This window comes from Tamandua tetradactyla, chromosome 11 (assembly GCF_023851605.1).
Source record: "Tamandua tetradactyla isolate mTamTet1 chromosome 11, mTamTet1.pri, whole genome shotgun sequence".
In the NCBI taxonomy this organism is placed as follows: Eukaryota; Metazoa; Chordata; class Mammalia; order Pilosa; family Myrmecophagidae; genus Tamandua; species Tamandua tetradactyla.
This window is the reverse complement of record NC_135337.1, coordinates 36,083,888-36,102,731: the sequence shown is the minus strand read 5'-3', so window position 1 is coordinate 36,102,731 and position 18,844 is coordinate 36,083,888. Positions and strand designations below refer to the sequence as shown.

The window sequence follows — 18,844 nt, the reverse complement described above, 5'->3', positions numbered from 1 at the left end:
CATTGTTTTATAGGTCTTGTCTTTTTTTATTTAGTTTTTTGTTTTGTTTTGTTTTTTAGTTTTAACTGAGGGGGTAAATCTGCTCATTGGTGCTCCATCTTGCTAAAGTCCAGTCCCCTAAAACACTTTTTTTCTTAATTAGGAAACATTTCAAGTATGTACAAAAAGGTTGAGAATAACTTGTGTCTCTCGTTTCCTTGAGTAAATGTTAGCTTTTCCAAATTCATATAAGACTTAAAAATGTAAACATTTTAGAGATATAAACTCTACTTTTTTCCACTCTTTCCATCCTACTGTCCTTCCTCCTTATCCAGTGGAAAATGGTATGTGAATAGACCTCACACTGAATATATTATTTTGCAAGTCTTTTTTTTAACTTAATATTCTTTACCATATTTTTTCAGGGAAATACATGTTTACCAAATTCATTTTAGTGGCTGTATAATATTCCATTGCATGCTCTATTGTATATATGTTGCTTTTCATAATGGTGGTTATATACATTGGTTGTTACATTTTTTCCCTTTTATAAACAATGCTGTAATCAACATTCTTACTTATTTGGTATCCATATTTATAGTTCCTATACATTTAGAAATTTAAGTTCTGGTTCAAAGCAAATGAGTATCTTCAACATAACTATATATTGATGGCCAAGTAGCTCTCCAAATTATAGTTCCTCTTTTTCACAAATCGTGTTTTAATTTTTTCCTGTGATTTTTGGCATGAATAGATTTCTCGTATTTTTAAAAATATTTTTATTGATAAATGTTCACACACATACATTCCGTATAGCTCATATTTTTTTAATTGCATCTCCCTGATTTATACAGAGGGTTTGTGTGTTTTCATTTGCTTTTTATCCATTCTGGATTCCTTTTCTATGGTTTACCAGGTTATATTTTTCTAACCAGAATTTATAAGGAAAGCTGCACTGATATTATTTCACATTATTTTATCCCAGTTTGCCTTCAGTAATGGCAAAAGTAATATATCTATAATGTATATTTGAATTACTAGAGAGTTCTTGTGTTTGTAATTGCTCTTTTTGTATTTTTCTTTTAATCCACTTTGTTTTGTGTGTGTATGTTTTATATTTTGTAGTCAGTTTATTGGACAGTATTCAATAGTACATGGGAAAAAGACTGCCATTTGACTACATTCAATAGCATGACTAACACTAATGCTGTAGAGGAGGACCACAAAGTATTATTAATTGGCTCCTTGATACACAATGCCTTAGTGACATTATATAGGTATTGGTAGCCTACCTACCTTTTAACCTTTAACTGTGGTTTTTGCAGTTCAATCTGTCAGTCCTGTAGTTCTTGTGTTATATAAATAAAAAGGGGTATTAACTGGTTTTCTGTGGGATCTTGTTATCTAACCCCACTCATAATGAATGTTTATTCCATTTAATAGTTAAGATCAAAATAGTTCAAACTTTTTATAATTATTTGTCATCCTTTGGGGTGCTGTTTATACCAAGGGAAAAATTTGTTCATTTCAGTGTATGTTACCTGATAGATCTGATACACTAACAAGTCATACTTCAAATTTACCAGTTTTAAATTGTAGCTAAAATATATTCTTGTTTTTATTATTTAGTCATATTGTAATGCCTAATTGATGATGAATGAGAAGTAAATTTTCCATATAAGTGTATCTTACCCTTTTAAACATATAAAATTGTTTTTTAAATTTGTCTTTTGAAATTAAATACATTTGTGCAGTGTACATCACATTTTGATGCATGACTATATAGATTATATATAGAAAATTCAACTTTGGCTTGAGACATGTAGTACTCCATATTTCTGTACCAAATAAATGGCTTTAATGATCAGTGCAATTCTTTTTTTTTTTTTTCTGTTATTCTTAGCATGTCAGTGTTGAGCAGTCATTTCTCAACAAATATTTATTGAGCATGAGTTGTATTCAAAGTTTTATTTTAGAACCTAGCCAAATAATAGTAATTAGAATGTTTAACAGTGATTATAATATACGTATTTCCTTTTCTCATGTACTTAAATATGGCAGGGAATGAAAGACAGTAAGTAGTCATACAAGTAATTGTTCTGAAAGATGAGTGGGACTTAAACTAGTCCCTTTCCAGACTTTCATGTGTCATCTTGTCTTTTCTTCCTTATTAGAAAATTTGCTTCTTGTAATAAAAAACATGTTCCTAGTAGTGGGCTTCAGATTAATTCCATTCCATGTTTATTTGAATCCCACTATAAGGATATGGTACACCTCTTTTTGTAAGGGTTTAATTGGCTGATTGCATACTGTTCTACAATTTAGTAAAAGTACTTCTGGGAAAGTGGGTAGAGTGGGTAGGCAATAAAATGTGGGTTAGGTAACCTGATCTGATTTGTGTCAATGGATATATTTTTTAAATGTCTAACGAGAGTGAAGACATGTTCTTAAAGCATTCCTCTGTGCATATTGTTTTTCTCAAATGCATTTGTGACAAATATAGTGAATATGAAGTTAAACTTTTTAGCAGATAACTGATGTGCCTGTATTTTCTTTTGACAATTGACTATAATTTGAAATAGGTCACAAACAGTATAACTGTGGCTAAAGTTAATTAATATCCTTTTGTGGAAACTTAAGGGACTAACTGTAAGGGTTGCCTAAAGGACTATCCCTTAAGAAGATGGGCTAAAATAGTTTTTAGTTTGACTTTTGTGCTAAAATTATAAGCTGGAATACTACTTAATTTTTCTTCTGGGAGTTGGAATTGGTTTCTGTAAAGGAAAATGACTTTAAAGCTGGATCTTAAAAGAAGAGGTGTACTTTGCAGTGTTTACTAAGGTATAAGTTTTTAGTGCGTGTAGGAGTCGAGTATTGTTTCATAACACTGGAGAAAATGCATGTGGGAAGGAGTGATGTGAGGTGAGTCTGTAAAGGTGGGTTGAATCCAGATTGGGAAGTCTGATATGTTAAAGAGTTGAACTCAATCCTGTAGTAAATTAAATTTTTAAGCTGAGAAAGATTTTATTGGTTTTGTGGTTTAGAATGGATTCTCTTGGCAGTATGGAGGTTGGTTGGGGTAATGTAGATTGAAAACAAGTAGACCTGTTAGAAGGTATCACCTTTCTAGTCCAGAGAGAATGAGGATTTAAGTCTTGTATTAGGAAAGGAAAGAATCTTATTAGGCAAATTAAAGAGGCAGCGTTCATGGTATTTGGCAGTCATTAGGTGTGAGGCTTGAGGAAGGAATGGAAAATGCCTCCAGGTTTTCTTGTTTGGGTGCTTATTAGATAGATAATGATGCCGTTATTCAAAATGAAGGTAAAGAACAGGAACAGATTAATACTATGGTGTCATAATATTCTCCAGTAGAGAACAAATTCAAGTCATAGAATTCTTTTGAAATTAATTTCAGTAACCTTTTACCTTATCTAGTTTGGATTTTTAAAATCACTTTATTTTAGTAATAGTAACTGTTGAATTTTATTGTATTACTCTCCAGATGTTTACATTTCGCTTTTATTTATCTTACGTTAGTTTTACTGTAGCTAATATATTTTCACTAGTATTTAATATATAAGTTGCAGAGCAATACATTGAATCATAAGATATAGACTGATGGTGTTTAAAGTAGAGCTCCAGAGAAAAATACCATATTATATAACTGATATCTCTTATTTTCCTAGACTGAAGATATGAAGGTCCAACGTTTCTTTTTTCCCTCTTCCAAATAGTTCTTTTCCTTTACTTCTTATGCTCAAAGCCACAAAACAAAACAAAACAAATCTGCTGTCAGGAAACATTTTTTTAGGATGAATTTGTCATACAAATATTCTGGAAAATTTGTATTTTAAGTGTCATCATTACTCATAAATCAAAAGTTTCTTCTTCCTCTATCAGTAAGCAAATAAAAATGGGTAGGGTGAGAATGGAGGATCACCAGATGCTGTCTAGCATCTTTGAAACTAAATTGTAGAAAAAAGCACATATCTGGATAATGTATGAGATTATCTGGATAATGATAATCATCTGGATAATATATAGTGATAGAGATAGAAATACTTACGTGTACTACTGCATGCTCTATTCTAGATAATATAAAGACTGTAAAGAAGAGACACATATTTGACTCTCAAAGGGTCTATTAGAGGAGATAAAATTTATAATAGAAGGTAGAGAGCTATGAGAAGGGAAAACCTATCCTGGCAGAATCAGTAAAGACATCAGGAAGCTGGTATTTGGGCCAAATCTTGAAAGATAGACACTACTTGACTATTTTTGGAGGGAAAGCTTATTGCATCCAGGTAAAAGAAAATGTTGATTATCAGTGGTAAACAGTGATATAACAGTTTTGTCAATCTGTTTGTTACCGCAGTGGTTCTCAAACTTTTTATCAGGATTGTATATATTCTTAAAAATTGTTGAGTAGCCTAAAGAGCCTTTGTTTCTATAGGTTATGTTTACTGATATCTACCATATTAGAAATTAAAATTGGGAATTTAAAAACACTTCTCTGTTTATTCAGAAATAACAAATCTCTATTACATGTTAAAATAAATACTGTGTTTTCATAAAGATACTATTAAAGGAACTTAGAAGAATAGTACTGTTTTAAATTTGACAAATTTCCAGTGTCTGGCTTAAGAGAAAACAGTTAGATTCCATATCTTCTTCTAAATTCAGCCTGTCATAGTATTTTGTTTTGATTGATGCATCTGGAACATCTTCAGCCCACAGAGCTATGTAATTTTAAAAAGAGGGGGGAGTATTTTACTAGCTTTTCTTGTAATTGTGATATTTTTTGATACCGTAGTGATAGTTTTTTAAGGTTACCTGAACTATTGATACATTACATTAAAATCCCACAGTCTTATCTTTCACTTAAAATGGTTCTTTTATCTGTACATGATTTGGGTACATCAGGTATTGGTCATTTGGGAAATATTAATTCACTGTGTTATGTAGATCTTCCGAATTAACACATTTCATTATACAGTATCAAAAATCACATTGGTTAACATCACCACTAATCTTAGTAGAAAAGCCTTTAAGTGTTGAAAAGGTATTAACAAATACAATTGATGATGGATACAAATTTCCCATAATTTCTCTTTTCCCTTGAAAGCTTTAACTATCATTTTTAATATTATGCTATCAGTTATTTTCCTTGAAGTGACAGGCTCCTCTGGTTCATATTTGAAAAGTGTTTGCCAGATACCGATGTCTGAATAACCATAGTTTGTTTTTCATTTATTCTTTCAAGTAAAAAGGGTTTTCCATGAAAAAAGCGATTAGTTCAGCTCTCAACTCAAACAGTCACACAAGTGCTTTTCTTGGAGACGACCATCAAATTTTGGTATGTAGCAGATGTGCTTAATGAATACTTCTTTTTTATTAAATGGAATATAAAATATATGTATTCAAGTTTGAAATTCAGTACAATCAATATTTTTTACTACTTCCTCAAAGACATTTGAAAACTAACATTTCTTTTTTCAATTGAAGGCATAGTACTGACATCCAGTGAATACTAGTAGGATTTGGTGTCACAGAGTTAATTCATACTAAGGTTCCAGCACTTTTGCACACCATTGCTTTTGTATCATTGGTGTAACTGTCAGAAAAAAAGAAAAAGAACGTATTTGTATCAGATTATGAAAATAATTTTGAACTGAAAAAGATTGACCCTAAAAGGATCTTGGGACTCCCAGAGGCCCATGGCCCATACTTTGAGAATTGTTGAACTAGCATAATGAAAGGAAAGGAGAAAAGGCGGACAGTCCTCAGCAGGATTCAAAATTGACCTAATCTGTACTTTAAGCTAATATTTGAACCTCTATTAGAAGCATATATACCAACCTGAAACTGTCATTAATATTAAAAATTATAAAGATTTAGGAACACTAAGTGCATATGATTAAATGTAGACATATTACTCGAGCAAAAGTACAGCCTAAAGTTAATGTTTATTAAATTAGTGTATTATTGTCTCTTTTATGAACTTTAAAAAAAATAGCAGACTGGGTTTCAAATAGAACACTGTCAGGACCCAGGTACACAAACTCTTTCATGTGTTTATTTTCACACTCATAGCTTTGACTTTGAGTATGCGCTAGTCCTTGCAGAGGGAGTGGAAAATGGATGTGTGCTGTTAGTGATCTGATTGGATATGGAGGGAAAGGGGAAGGATGGGGTAAAAAATGAGTTCATGGAGTTGAGGTTGGAATGAGAGAATTTTGGCGTCATTCACAGAAATGTTAATTTCTGTTAGAAGTTAACAAATTAGAAGAGAAGATTTGAGAAGGCGGATGAGGTATTCATTTGAGGCATGCTGAGTTTGAAATCGTGGGCATCTTAAGTGGTGATGTATATCAGGAGGTTATAAATGTATTAGTTCTTGGTAGCATTTGTATCAAGAGATTAGAAGTATCGTAATGGTTCTTGGAAATAAGATAGAGATGCACACTTTGAAAGTCATTGGGTATTATTTGGATCATGATAGTACTTAAATTTGGATCATCATGTACTTAAAGACTGAATATACTGATTTTTTTTTGAAATTTTAAAATATTAAGTACCATCTATTTTCAGCACACTGCAGTAATGACATTCTTTTGTTCTTTCTTATGCAAAAACATTTTTATAATTTGTACATTTAGTCACTATCATTATACACTCTAGGCATTCCTAGATTACACCATCTCAATCTTTATCATCTTTCTTTCTTTGTGATTTCATTTATGCCCCAGCCCTCCTCCCTCTATCATTCTCATATGCAGCTTCTTTCAGTGTTTTAACATAATTGTATTACAGTTAGGTAATATTGTGCTGTCCATTTCTGAGTTTTTATATTCAGTCCTGTTGCACAATCTGTATCCCTTCAGCTCCAATTACCCAATATCTTACCCTATTTCTATCTCTTGATGGTCTCTGTTACCAAGGAAATATTCCAAGTTTATTCACTAATGTCAGTTCATATCAGTGAGACCTTACAGTATTTGTCCTTTTGTTTCTGGCTAATCACACTCAGCATAATGTCCTTAAGGTCCATTCATGTTGTTACATACTTCATAACTTTATTCTGTCTTACAGCTGCATAATATTCCATCTTATGTACGTGTCACAGTTTGTTTAGCCAACTGTCTGTTGATGGACATTTTGTCTGTTTCCATCTCTTGGTAATTGTTAATAATGCTGCTATAAACATTGGTGTGTAAATGTCCATTTGTGTCCTTGGCCTCGTGTCCTTTGAGTAGAGACATCATATAGATGGGTCCTGTTTTTTAATCCGTTCTGCCAGACTATGTCTTTTGATTGGAGAGTTTAATCCATTAACATTCAGTGTTATTACTGCTTGGGTAGTACTTTCTTCTACTATTTTGCCTTCTGGATTTTATATGTTATATCTAATTTTCCTTCTTTTTACCTTTACTCATAGTCTTCCTTTCTACACTCTTCTCCACACCTCTCTCTTCTGTCTTCATACCTGTCTCTAGTGTTCTCTTTAGTATTTCTTGCAGAGCTGGTCTCTTGGTCACAAATTCTCTCAGTGAGTTTTTGTCTGAAAATGTTTTAATTTCTCCCTCATTTTTGAAGGACAATTTTGCTGGATATAGAATTCTTGGTTGGCAATTTTTCTCTTTGAATAATTTAAATATATTATCCCACTCTCTTCTTCGCCTCCATGGTTTCTGCTGAGAGATCTGTGCATAGTCTTATTGGGCTTCCCTTGTAAGTGATGAATTGCTTTTCTCTTGCTGCTTTCAAGATCCTCTCTTTCTCTTTGACCTCTGACATTCTGATTATTAAATGTCTTGGAGTATGTCTATTTGGATCTATTCTCTGGGGTACGCTGCACTTCTTGGATCTGTAATTTTAAGTCTTTCATAAGAGTTGGGAAATTTTCAGTGATAATTTCCTCCATTAGTTTTTCTCCTCCTTTTCCCTTCTCTTCTCCTTCTGAGACACCCACAAGACGTATATTTGTGCGTTTCATATTATCGTTCAATTCCCTGAGTCCCTGCTCATATTTTTCCATTTTTTCCCTATAGTTTCTGTTTCTTGTCGGATTTCAGATGTTCCGTCCTCCAGTTTTGAAATCCTATGTTCTGTCTCTCGAAATCTACCATTGTAGGTTTCGATTGTTTTTTTCATCTCTTCTACTGTGTCTTTCATTCCCATAAGTTCTGTGATTTGTTTTTTTCAGACTTTCAGTTTCTTCTTTTTGTTCTTTCCTTGCCTTCTTTATATCCTCCCTCAATTCATTGATTTGGTTTTTGATGAGGTTTTCCATGTCTGTTCGTACATTCTGAATTAATTGTTTCAGCTCCTGTATGTCATTTGAATTGTTGGTTTGTTCCTTTGACTGGGCCCTATCTTCAGTTTTCCTAGTGTGATTTGTTATTTTTTGCTGACATCTAGGCATTTAATTACCTTAATTAGTTTATTCTGGAGATTGCTTTCACTTCTCTTACCTAGGGTTTTCTTGCTGGATGAATTTGTTGTCTGTCTGTTCTTTGACATTCCATTCAGCTTTATCTGGACCTTTAGCTTAAGTTTTGTTTAACAGAGGAGAATTTTTCAGTTCTTGTTTCTTGCCCTGCTTGTGTGGTGCCTTTCCCCCACACACACTTAGGAGGGTCTACTTAGATATTATAGACCACAGCCAGATTTTCCCAGACCAAACTGGCCTCCTATCAGGAGGAGTCACCTGCATCGGTTTTCCCTGAGGGTGAGACGCAGCAGGTTGAAAGACTTTCCTGTGAAGTCTCTGGACTCTGTTTTTCTTTTCCTGCCCAGTATGTGATGCTTGTCTGACTGCAGGTCCCACCAGTGTAAGATGATGCAGTACCTTTAACTTTGGCAGACTCTCCCTGTTGGGGGCGTGGTGGAGACAGAGGAGAGGTTGTAGGCTGGTTTTAATGGCTTCAAATTACCAAGCCCTGGTGTCTGAACTCCTTGATGGAGGGATTCCACCTGGGTGGGGCTTCACCCCTCCCCTGGGGAAGGCACAAACTCTAGATAAGCCCTCAAAAGAGCTCATTTCTGCCTATGCCTGGGGCAGTTGCAGCCTGAAAAGTCATGCCACTGTATCCAGAGGCAGTCAAACCTTTGTAGATACACAACCACAAAAACCTCTGTTTCCTTCTTTTTTTCCCCCCGACCCCCCCCCTTTTTCTGTCAGTCCTGCCCCCTTGGCACTGGGGCAAAAATGAGCAACCTCAGCTTTGATCAGGTTCACCTAAGCTGGGGGCCTATTTTTAGTAGTCAGAATTTGTTAATTAGTTCCACAATTGGCGTTTGATTGTGCCCAGTCCCTGCTGCTGGTAAAGTCCTTTCCTTTCCCCTCTGGGAAGCGGCCTGTGGGGGAGGGGTGCTGGCCGCTGCAGCTTTGGGAACTCACGGTTCTGTGGGGGCTCGGTTCTGTGGGGTTCGCAGCTGGTCCAGCTGGTCCAGACTGGGGTACGCTGTGTGTCCAGTCACTATTGTGGCTCCAGGAGCTGTTCTCTACTGTTTCTGGTTATTTAGTAGTGTTCTGGAGGACGAACTAAAATGTGCACGTTGTTAAAACCTGAATTTTTAGTACAAAATGAACGGGTGATTGCTTTGAAATGAGATTAATTGAAGGAGGCTTCTTAGAAGTGGTTACTGTTGTCTTAAAGGATCTAATCATTATGAATTATTAGGAAGGAGAAAGGTTTTGTAGGCCCTTCCCTCTCTGCCCCAACCCCATTTTATACTTTATATATTGAGGAGAAAAGTTTCTGTAATTTTTCATACTAATTTTATTTTTTCTTTAATTTCTATGACATATTATGCTTTTTAAAGTTATCTTACTCAAATTCTTAATAATCACTTGAAACAAGTATAATTGAATTTTTTAGTTTAGAAAAAAACAATTGAAACAGGACACAGTTTCAGTTGTTAACAAGATTTGCTAAAGATCTTGTGAAAAAAAACTGACAGAACTATGCCTAGAATTTAAGATTTCTTATTTGTAATTTGTATCTGTAACTTTGTATCAGTGTCTATCTCTTCTTTCTGTTTTCTCTCTTTGTTGCCTTTAATATCCTAATCTCACCTTTAGTAAGACAGTGTAAGCATTTTTTTTTTTTTTAACATGGGCAGGCACCAGGAAACAAACCTGGGTCCTCTGACATGGCAGGCGAACATTCTTGCCTGCTGAGCCACCGTGGCCCGCCCAGTGTAAGCATTTTTGATTGAAGAAATGTCTAGTTTCTGTGTTGAAAGCATATAAGAGCCTAAGATTTACCCAAGCTGTTTAATGAAATAGTGATGGTTTTTAATTCTATTTTTGATTGAGATGTTATTTTTACCAGTGTTAATTTTAGTAGTATTAAATGTGAGATAAGATTGGGCAGAAAAAAATATTTCTATATTAATGAGGTATTTAGAGCATGGGCATTAAATCACGGACATTTAAATTATTATTTTCGATGTGCAATGCATTTTAATAGTACATGTATGCTTTTGGAATATTTGTAAGACATTTTACAATTGTAGATAGAAATGTGATAGAAAAGTGAGTAGAAAGATGAAGTCTCCACAAATTTGAAAGCTATAGGGATTAAATGAGGGTTGGGGAATGATAATCAAAATTTGAGGGGGAAAGAATCATTATGTAATTTTCTTTCCTTGTTCTCTACAGCTTTAATATAAACATAAGTTTTATGTATGATTTGGTTGGCTCATAAAATTATTATACTTGTTATACTTAGATACCTATAAACCTGGTAAGAGAAATGTAAGCATGTGGGTAAATTGTCTTATAACCTACATTTTTTTCTTAAGCATTTGCTGAATGAAACCATTTTTTAAAAGTAAATTTGTATGCTAAGTATAGGAAAACATTATAGAAGAATACCTGTATGCCAATAACTAAATTATAATTTATATTTTATCAGAATATGTTAATCTACATTCATCCCTTCCCTTGTAAGTTTTCATAATACCTGTTCTAGTTTGCTAGCTGCCAGAATGCAATATACCAGAAACGGAATGGCTTTTTTAAAAGGGTAATTTAATAAGTTGCTAGTTTATAGTTCTAAGGCCGAGAAAATGTCCCAATTAAAACAAGTCTATAGAATTGTCCAATCAAACACATCCAAGAGAAAGATACCTTGGTTCAAGAAGGCGAAAGAAGTTCAGGGTTTCTCTCTCGAGTGAGAAGGCACATGGTGAATAGTCACAGTTTCTCTCTCACCTGGAAAAGCACATGGTGAACACGGTCAGGGTTCCTCTCTCATCTGGAAGGGCATATGGCAGACACAGCATCATCTGCTAGCTGCTTCTCCTGTCTTCTGGTTTCATGAAGCTCCCCGGAGGCATTTTCCTTCACCTCCAAAGGTCACTGGCTTGTGGACTCTCTGCTTTGTGGTGCTGCCGCATTCTATGCTCTCTCTGAATCACCCATTCTCCAAAATGTTTCCTCTTTTATGGGACTTCAGAAACTAATAAAGACCCACCCATATGGATGGAGACATGCTTCTATACCATTCCAGTTTAACAACCAATCTTGATTAAATCACATCTCCAGGGAGATTATCTATTTACAGATTCAGACATACAGTATTGAATAGGGATTATTCTGCCTTTACGAAATGGGATTTAAATTACTTGTCTTTTCTAGGGGACATACATCCTTTCAAACGAGCACCATACCTCATAGAATATGAATTTTGTAGGCAGGATTTGCTTGCAATTATGATTATTACATACTGCTATAAAATTCTGTCAAGACTCCCAAAACAAGGTATTGTTTGATCAACAATACCTACCTGACAAAAAGTGGGAAAAGAAATAAGGTATCATTGGTTAAGAGATTTCAGATAGAGTTGAAAGGCCATCCTGGAGGTTACTCTTATGCAAGCTTCGGGTAGATATTGCTAATTGCCCTGGTATGCCAAGCCCCAACGAACAATATTCCTGAATGCCTAAAGAATACCCAGGGCTCTATGAGAGGCTCAATAAAAGTTTCAACCCCTAGGTTTATTTCTCAGAAACTTAAAACTTCCAGATTGTTCCTATGCCAGATAAACCCTGAAATCCAGAGATGCTAGTCTCTCCAGGATATCACCTGGTTGCATCCTTCTTCCTCATGTCAGCACCTCTTCTCAACATGAAGAAGTTGAAACAGTCATTACCTAGATATCTGTCAAGTTTGGGAGAAAGATCAAATGAGAGAGAAGACTTGTAACAGAGAAGATAGGATTTAGCAAATGATTTATACTGAATCCCTATGTTGATATTTCTTGTTAGTCTCGTGTATTAGAACAGCTATAAGGAAATACCTGAAATTGTGGAACTGTAACCCATACAATATAATTTTCTCTATAACTACTTGTTAAACTGTACTTTGAAATTTATCCCTTTTCTGCATATGTTCTGTTTCACCATTAAAAAGTTTTCAAAAATCTGAAAAGAGAACTAAAGCACATCATAATCTGGATTATTAAGAATGTAATGTAATGTATGTGATCATTTCAGGTGAATAATAATTGGGTAATGTTATAAATTGTTGAAAACGTTATATTAATATAGACCATAAAATGTGAAGTATTTTAAATTAAGATTATAAGTCAGAGTTCATTTCCTAAGACCCAGCTGGTGAAGATCTCCCTAGATTCTTGCTTAAACAATATATCTGTGCCATTTTTTTTTGCCAGTTAGAACATTTTATCTGTACCATTTTAATTGTTATATTCTGATACAAGTTTTGTGAAACCAGCTTTGCAGTATAAGAAAAATGAGTGAAATACTACTAAAAATGTAATTAAGTAATAGCTAGGAAACAGCAATTTTGGAATTATATAAGTTTAAGTATTAGGTTGTGTGCTAATTTAAATATATATTTAATGGTTCTCATAATTGAAATATACTCAGTAGCATGACATTTGAACTTAAAAATCTTAACATGTTCACAAGAAAATGGAAATGGAGCAGTTTTAAAGATTGAGAGGCTGTTACCTTTGCTGTAGCATCAATTATAGACAAAAGACTCCTTTTTTTAATGTCCTTCAGGGAATTTCTAACCTTTCACGTTACTTCCGTGATAATGAAATCTAATGTCTTTACTGTTAAATAACTCTCTCCCTTTTATTTTTTATATCATTCCTTCCCCCATTTTATTGTAAAGTATTATACACTTATCAAAAGGTATATAGAGGGTAATAAACACTGTTGTATTTACCACCCAGCTCAAAAACTAAACATTACCAATCCTGTCGAATGAAGTCTTTTGGCATACTGAATCCGGTATTTATCATTGCCATACCAAAAATTATTTCTTGATTCAGTCTCTAGCTCTGAAACTCTTATGTTAGTTTTAAATATTTTTCATTGTATCTTCAGTAGACATAAAAGTCAACATGAAGAACAATGTGAAAGTTAAACTTGTTTTCCTATGCCATATTTGTGTTACATTGACAGTATAAGATTTTATTGCTCATTAATTTTTAACTTATTTCAGACAAGTCACTTGGATCTTTTATTGTTCTATTTGTAAATAGCTATTACTTATCTTGCACTTGATTAAATCCTTTTACTACCTCGGGTGTGTTCTTTTGTGTTGTCCGTATAGTTTCATTGTTGCCTTCTCCACACCCAGTTATGAGTAACTGACAACTTGCTTTCCATTTCTTCCACCTAATTAGTAAAATAAAACTTTTAACGAGACTACAGAGTCTGATGTCTGGAATATTCATTCATTTGAAGCAGGCAATTATTGTATGCCTAGAGCAAGTTTAGCATTATGCTGTAGGAAGGGGAGGATGAATTATGTGAGCACTTTGGCCTCATATTCCTTACAGTATGCAACTTCACTGGTGGTTCACATAAGACAGGGTCAACATAGTATATGAGCACATCCTGAACTGACTTGTTGAAGGAACAAATGCCATTAATTTAAAGAAAAAGATGTAAGAGAAAGGAAAAATTATGGGACTAAAATTTTTAAGGAGGCTTCATGAAAGAGATCTTTAAAATAATTACTCTGTAGTGCATTTTTTGTATTGAGGTGTAAGTAATAATATGTATGGATATTAAATGTTTGACCTGAATAATTTTTATATATGTATACATCTGTGTAACTACCTTCTAGATCAAGATGCATAACATTGTCAGCACTCCAGAAGTCTTTCTGTTCTATACCCTTCTGCTGTTCTAATCACTCTTCTAACTTTTGTCACTTTTCCCTGTACTTGAACTTCATGTAAATGGAAAATAGTAGTAACAGCACTTTTTGTAGGTTCTTTCACCCAACATTATATCTGTGAGATTCATCCTTGTTTTTTGTATTCAGTAGTTCTTTTTTATTGCTTAGTAATAATGTCCATTATATAAATATGCCATAATTCATCCATCCTACTGTTGATGTGCATTTATGTTGTTTCAAATTTGGGGTTCTTTTGAATGAACAGCTAGGACATTTGGTGCATATCTTTTGGGGGACACATGCCTCATTTCTCTTGGATATGTCAGGAGTGGAATTACTACATTATACATAGGGTAAGCATGTATTTGGGTTTAATAGATAATGCTGCACACTTTTCCAAAGGGGTCGAACCAATTTACAGTTGCACCAGTAATATCTGAGAGTTCTAATTGATCTGTATCTTCATGAATACTTGGATTTCAGCCATTTTAATTTTAGCCATTTGGATTGGTATGTGATACAATATCATTTTGTTTTTAATTGGCATTTCTCTGATGAGTAATGATGTTGAGTATGTTTTCATACATTCATTGGACAGTTGGATATTCACCTTTGTGAAATGCCTAATTAAGTCTTTTGCCAATTTTTTTCTTACGGCTATGCGTGAGTTCCACATATACATACCACATGTATGTACAGATATGCATGCATGCATACAGAGAGACAACAAAAGAGAGAGGTGTTTTGTCAGATATATGTGCTGTGAATATCTTCTCCCAGTCCTAGTCTGGTTTGCTTTTCACTCACTTAATGGTGTTTTTGATAATAGATGCTCTTAATTTTAATGAAATATATTAATCTTTTATGATTATTGCTTTCTTTTCTTCTTTGAGAAATCTTTGCCTTCCACAGGGTCCTGAAGATATTTGCTTGTTTTCTTTTCGAACATTATCTTTTAAGCTTTCACATTTAAGTCTGTCTTTAAATAATTATTGTTTGTGTTGATGTGTGGGGATAAAAGTTCATATTTTTCCCATGTTGAGATCCTATTGCATCAGCACGATTTATTGAAAAAGGAACATTCTTTCCACATTATACCACAGTGTGCAAATCAAGTGAATACACACACACACATACATACCTGTTTCTGATCTCTTTTAATCTGTTCCATGGGTCTATTTGTATCAATATCACACTGTTTTAAATATTGAAGTGTTATGATAAATCTAAATGTTGGATAGTAAATCCTTCTACTTTATTCTTTAGGACTTTTTGTTTTTTCTAGATCCTTTGTATTTGTATAGAAATTTTAGAATCTGCTCAACAATTTTCATTTTAAAAACTTTTATTTTAAAATACAAATTTGTGAAATTTGTGTCTTCTGATAATTGGCCATTGATGGCTTACTATAAAATTTAAAGAGATTTTTGTGCTTTATGACGTTGACTATTTAACTGTTTCCTGGGATATGTTGAGACTATTTCTTTCATTAATGTTAATGAAATTTGAGTTTTTAAAAAACATTTCTCTATGAAATAATTTCAGATTTACAAAAAGGTGACAAAAATAGAGTTCTCCTTTACCCTTGACCCCTGCTTCTCCAAATGTTTACCTCTTACATAACTGTAGTAGTATTATTTTCAAAGCCAGGATATTAACATTACTATATAATACTGTTAATTAATCTACCAAGTTTATTTAAATGTTGCCAGTTCTACTCAGGTTCCTTTTCCAGTCCTCAGTCTAATCCGATATAACACACTGGGTTTAGCTGTCATGTCTCCTCAGTTTTCTCCAATCTGGACCAGTTTCATGGTCTTGTTTTTTATGTCTTTTGTGAGCTTGGCACATTTCGAGTATTGGCCATTTTTTTGTTGTTGCTGTTTTTTGTAGAATGTCCCTCAATTTGATGTTTCTTTATGATTAAATTCAGGTAAGTCATTTTGGGCAGCAATACCATAGAAATATTCTTGTGTTTCTCAGACTACATATGTAGTACTATCTGCGAAGTTAATTTTTATCACTTGGTTTAAGGTCATGTCTGATGGATTTCTTGGACTGCTGTAATCTGTCTTTCCCCTTTCCTCCCTTTGACCCTCTCTTCCCTCCTTTCTTCCCCTCCTCCCTCCTTTATGATTTTCCTTCTTTCCTTCCATCTACCCACTCACCTACCTATGTCTATAATCTTAGTTTGGTGTTTTTTATTTTATACTTTCAGATAAGCAGCAAAAACATTTCTGGGCTTTTACTGTGTAATTTTTTGTCTTTGGTCCTGTTGATGTAAGCAAAAAATACTATTGCCATGCTTGAAGTAGATAAGCTATATTTTCTATTTTGTGTATACTGGTTTGTCTATATTTTTAAAATACTATAAAGTTATTTTTAAAAATATCTAACTCTTTAGCACCTTTGGAAGTTTTTTAATATTAGATCTCTAAATTAAGCATGATACATAAAAAATAGTTTTAAACTGATCTTTTCTTCATTTTATCATACTATCCGTTCCCTAATTTTTTGGTTATATTTAGTAATAATGGTAACAGTGTTAACTTTCTTGTTAATTGAGTAAGTCCTGTAATAAGTGCTCTGTGATCTTATCCACAGATATATACTGTCTTAATTATTTTTATATCTTACTAATTTAATCATGTTAGTAATCCTTTGAGTAAATGACATTAATTGCATTTAAAGAGCAAAGAAACTGAGATTTTTGAGAAATTATGTGATGTGCTCAATTTCACACAGTAAATGATAGAGCCCAGATTTGAACTGGAAACCAGAACCTTTGTTCTTAATTACCCTGATATACTTATAGGTTTCATTATTTTTTAAGAGTTTTTAGCTTTCTGTTTCACAGTCTTTCTCTGCTTGAATCTCTTCTGCTTACCTTTCTGGCTGTCTCTGTCTCTATCTTGTTGCCATCCTCTCACCAGAATTTCCACATACTTCCAGAATGCCCGTAGAACATGGCACAGCCCCCATTGAGAACTTCTGAGCTTGGGGAAATAACTTTTAGCTCACATTTAAAAAGTGCAAGTTGAAAGAAAAATGTAAGTAAGTAGTCTTTAATTTTTTTTTTTTTTAGTGCTTTTAGTTAAAGTATATTGGTCGGTAATAGATGTATAGAACTAATTATCATTATTTCTTATGTTAGAATTGTAGGCACAAAAAAGGGCTTGCATGTTTTATCTCTTGGAAAGTTCAGGATGGGGCCTTCTTCACCTTCAAAGTTGTGAGAGCAAATAGAATCTAAGTGCTTAGTAAGATCAGTTTGTTTTGAGAGTTCTGCTTAATATGATTTTAAGGTATTTTCTTTTTTAACATGGTTGATTTTATATAAGGAGTTATTCTAGAAAGTTAATTAATCTCAAGGTCTTATTGTATACCTTAATGTAAATATGGCATATTTTCCCAAAAATTCTTTTTGCATGAATAGCTAGAAGGTGGGTAAAAGGCTAAGCCTACAGGGCTTCTGAACCCAGGGTGCTTAGATGGGCCTCGGATTTGTGAAATCTCTGCAACTTCCTATCACTGTGTGTGTGTGTATCTGTGTGCTGTTGTGCACATGTGAATTTTCAGAGGGTCCATTGCTTTCATTAGGGTCTCACGTAAACTTGTAACCCACCCCTTTCTGTTCCTCATACCAACACAAAAAATGTTTAAGAACCAATGCCAAGGAAAAATTGTTGGAATTGATTGCTGGAATGGTGATCAGATGATCGTAGAGTCGTTGGTAGGCCATATGAATTTGCTTATTCTAAATATTTCATAAAAGTGGAATCATACAATATTTAATTGTCCTTTTGTATCTAGCTTCTTTCACTCAGCATAATGTCTTCAAGATTCATCTCTGTTATAGTATGTATCAGAACTTTGTTCTTGTTTGTGCCAAATAATACTCTATTGTATGACTATACCACATTTATTTATCCATTCATCTGTTGATGGACACTTGAGTTGATTCCACGTTTTGGCTGTTGTGAATAAAAATAATGCTGTTATGAACATTAGTATATAAATATCTATTCAAGTCCCTGCTTTTCAGTTATTTTGCCGGTGTACCCATTTTTTGGTTTGTCACTTCTGGTTAACTTGCTCCTAGAAAACTGATAATAGACCCCATAGACTTTGTGTATAACTTTTTTTTTCTTTATTAGAGAAGTTTTGGGTTTACAAAACAATCATGCATAAAATCCAGGATTCCCATACACCACCCTACCACCAACACCTTGGGTGTGGAACATTTGTTACAATTGATGATACCATGTTTTTTTTTGTTTGTTTGTGTGGCAGGCACTGGGAATTGAACCCAGGTCTCTGGCATGGCAGGCAAGAATTCTGCCACTAAGCCACCATTGCACCACACTATAACATGTTTTTATAATTGTACTATTAATTACAGTCCCTGGTTAATTTAGGGTTCACTGGTTGTGTAATGTAGTTCTATGAATTTTTTAAAATTTTATTATGTTACTATATATATACAATCTAATATTTTCCCTTTTAATCATGTTCAGATTTAAATTTCAGTGCTGTTAATTGTGTTTACAATGTTGTGCTTCATTTTAAAAAGTGACTAAACAATCTTTCAAGGGATTTTCTTATGAATGAAGTTGTCATTCTAATTCATGTTTGTTTTATATAATATATAAATATGCAGATACACATATGCACATAAATATATTTGAGAAT

The 18,844-nt window shown here is 33.7% G+C and overlaps 1 protein-coding gene across 3 annotated transcripts in view; it reads left to right on the top strand.

Annotated features, from left to right (window-relative positions):
- The window catches only part of PKN2 (protein kinase N2), a 158,265-nt gene that overhangs the window by 22,333 nt on the left and 117,088 nt on the right, over positions 1 to 18,844 (top strand). For 2 of the 3 annotated variants that reach the window (XM_077120364.1, XM_077120363.1), the window contains exon 2: positions 5,243 to 5,335. The exons of the other annotated variant lie outside the window; for it this stretch is intronic. In XM_077120364.1, coding sequence (XP_076976479.1) covers positions 5,258 to 5,335 — 78 coding nt within the window. In that variant the 5' untranslated portion in view covers positions 5,243 to 5,257. The remainder of the gene's footprint in view (positions 1 to 5,242; positions 5,336 to 18,844) is intronic. 3 annotated transcript variants of the gene reach the window in all.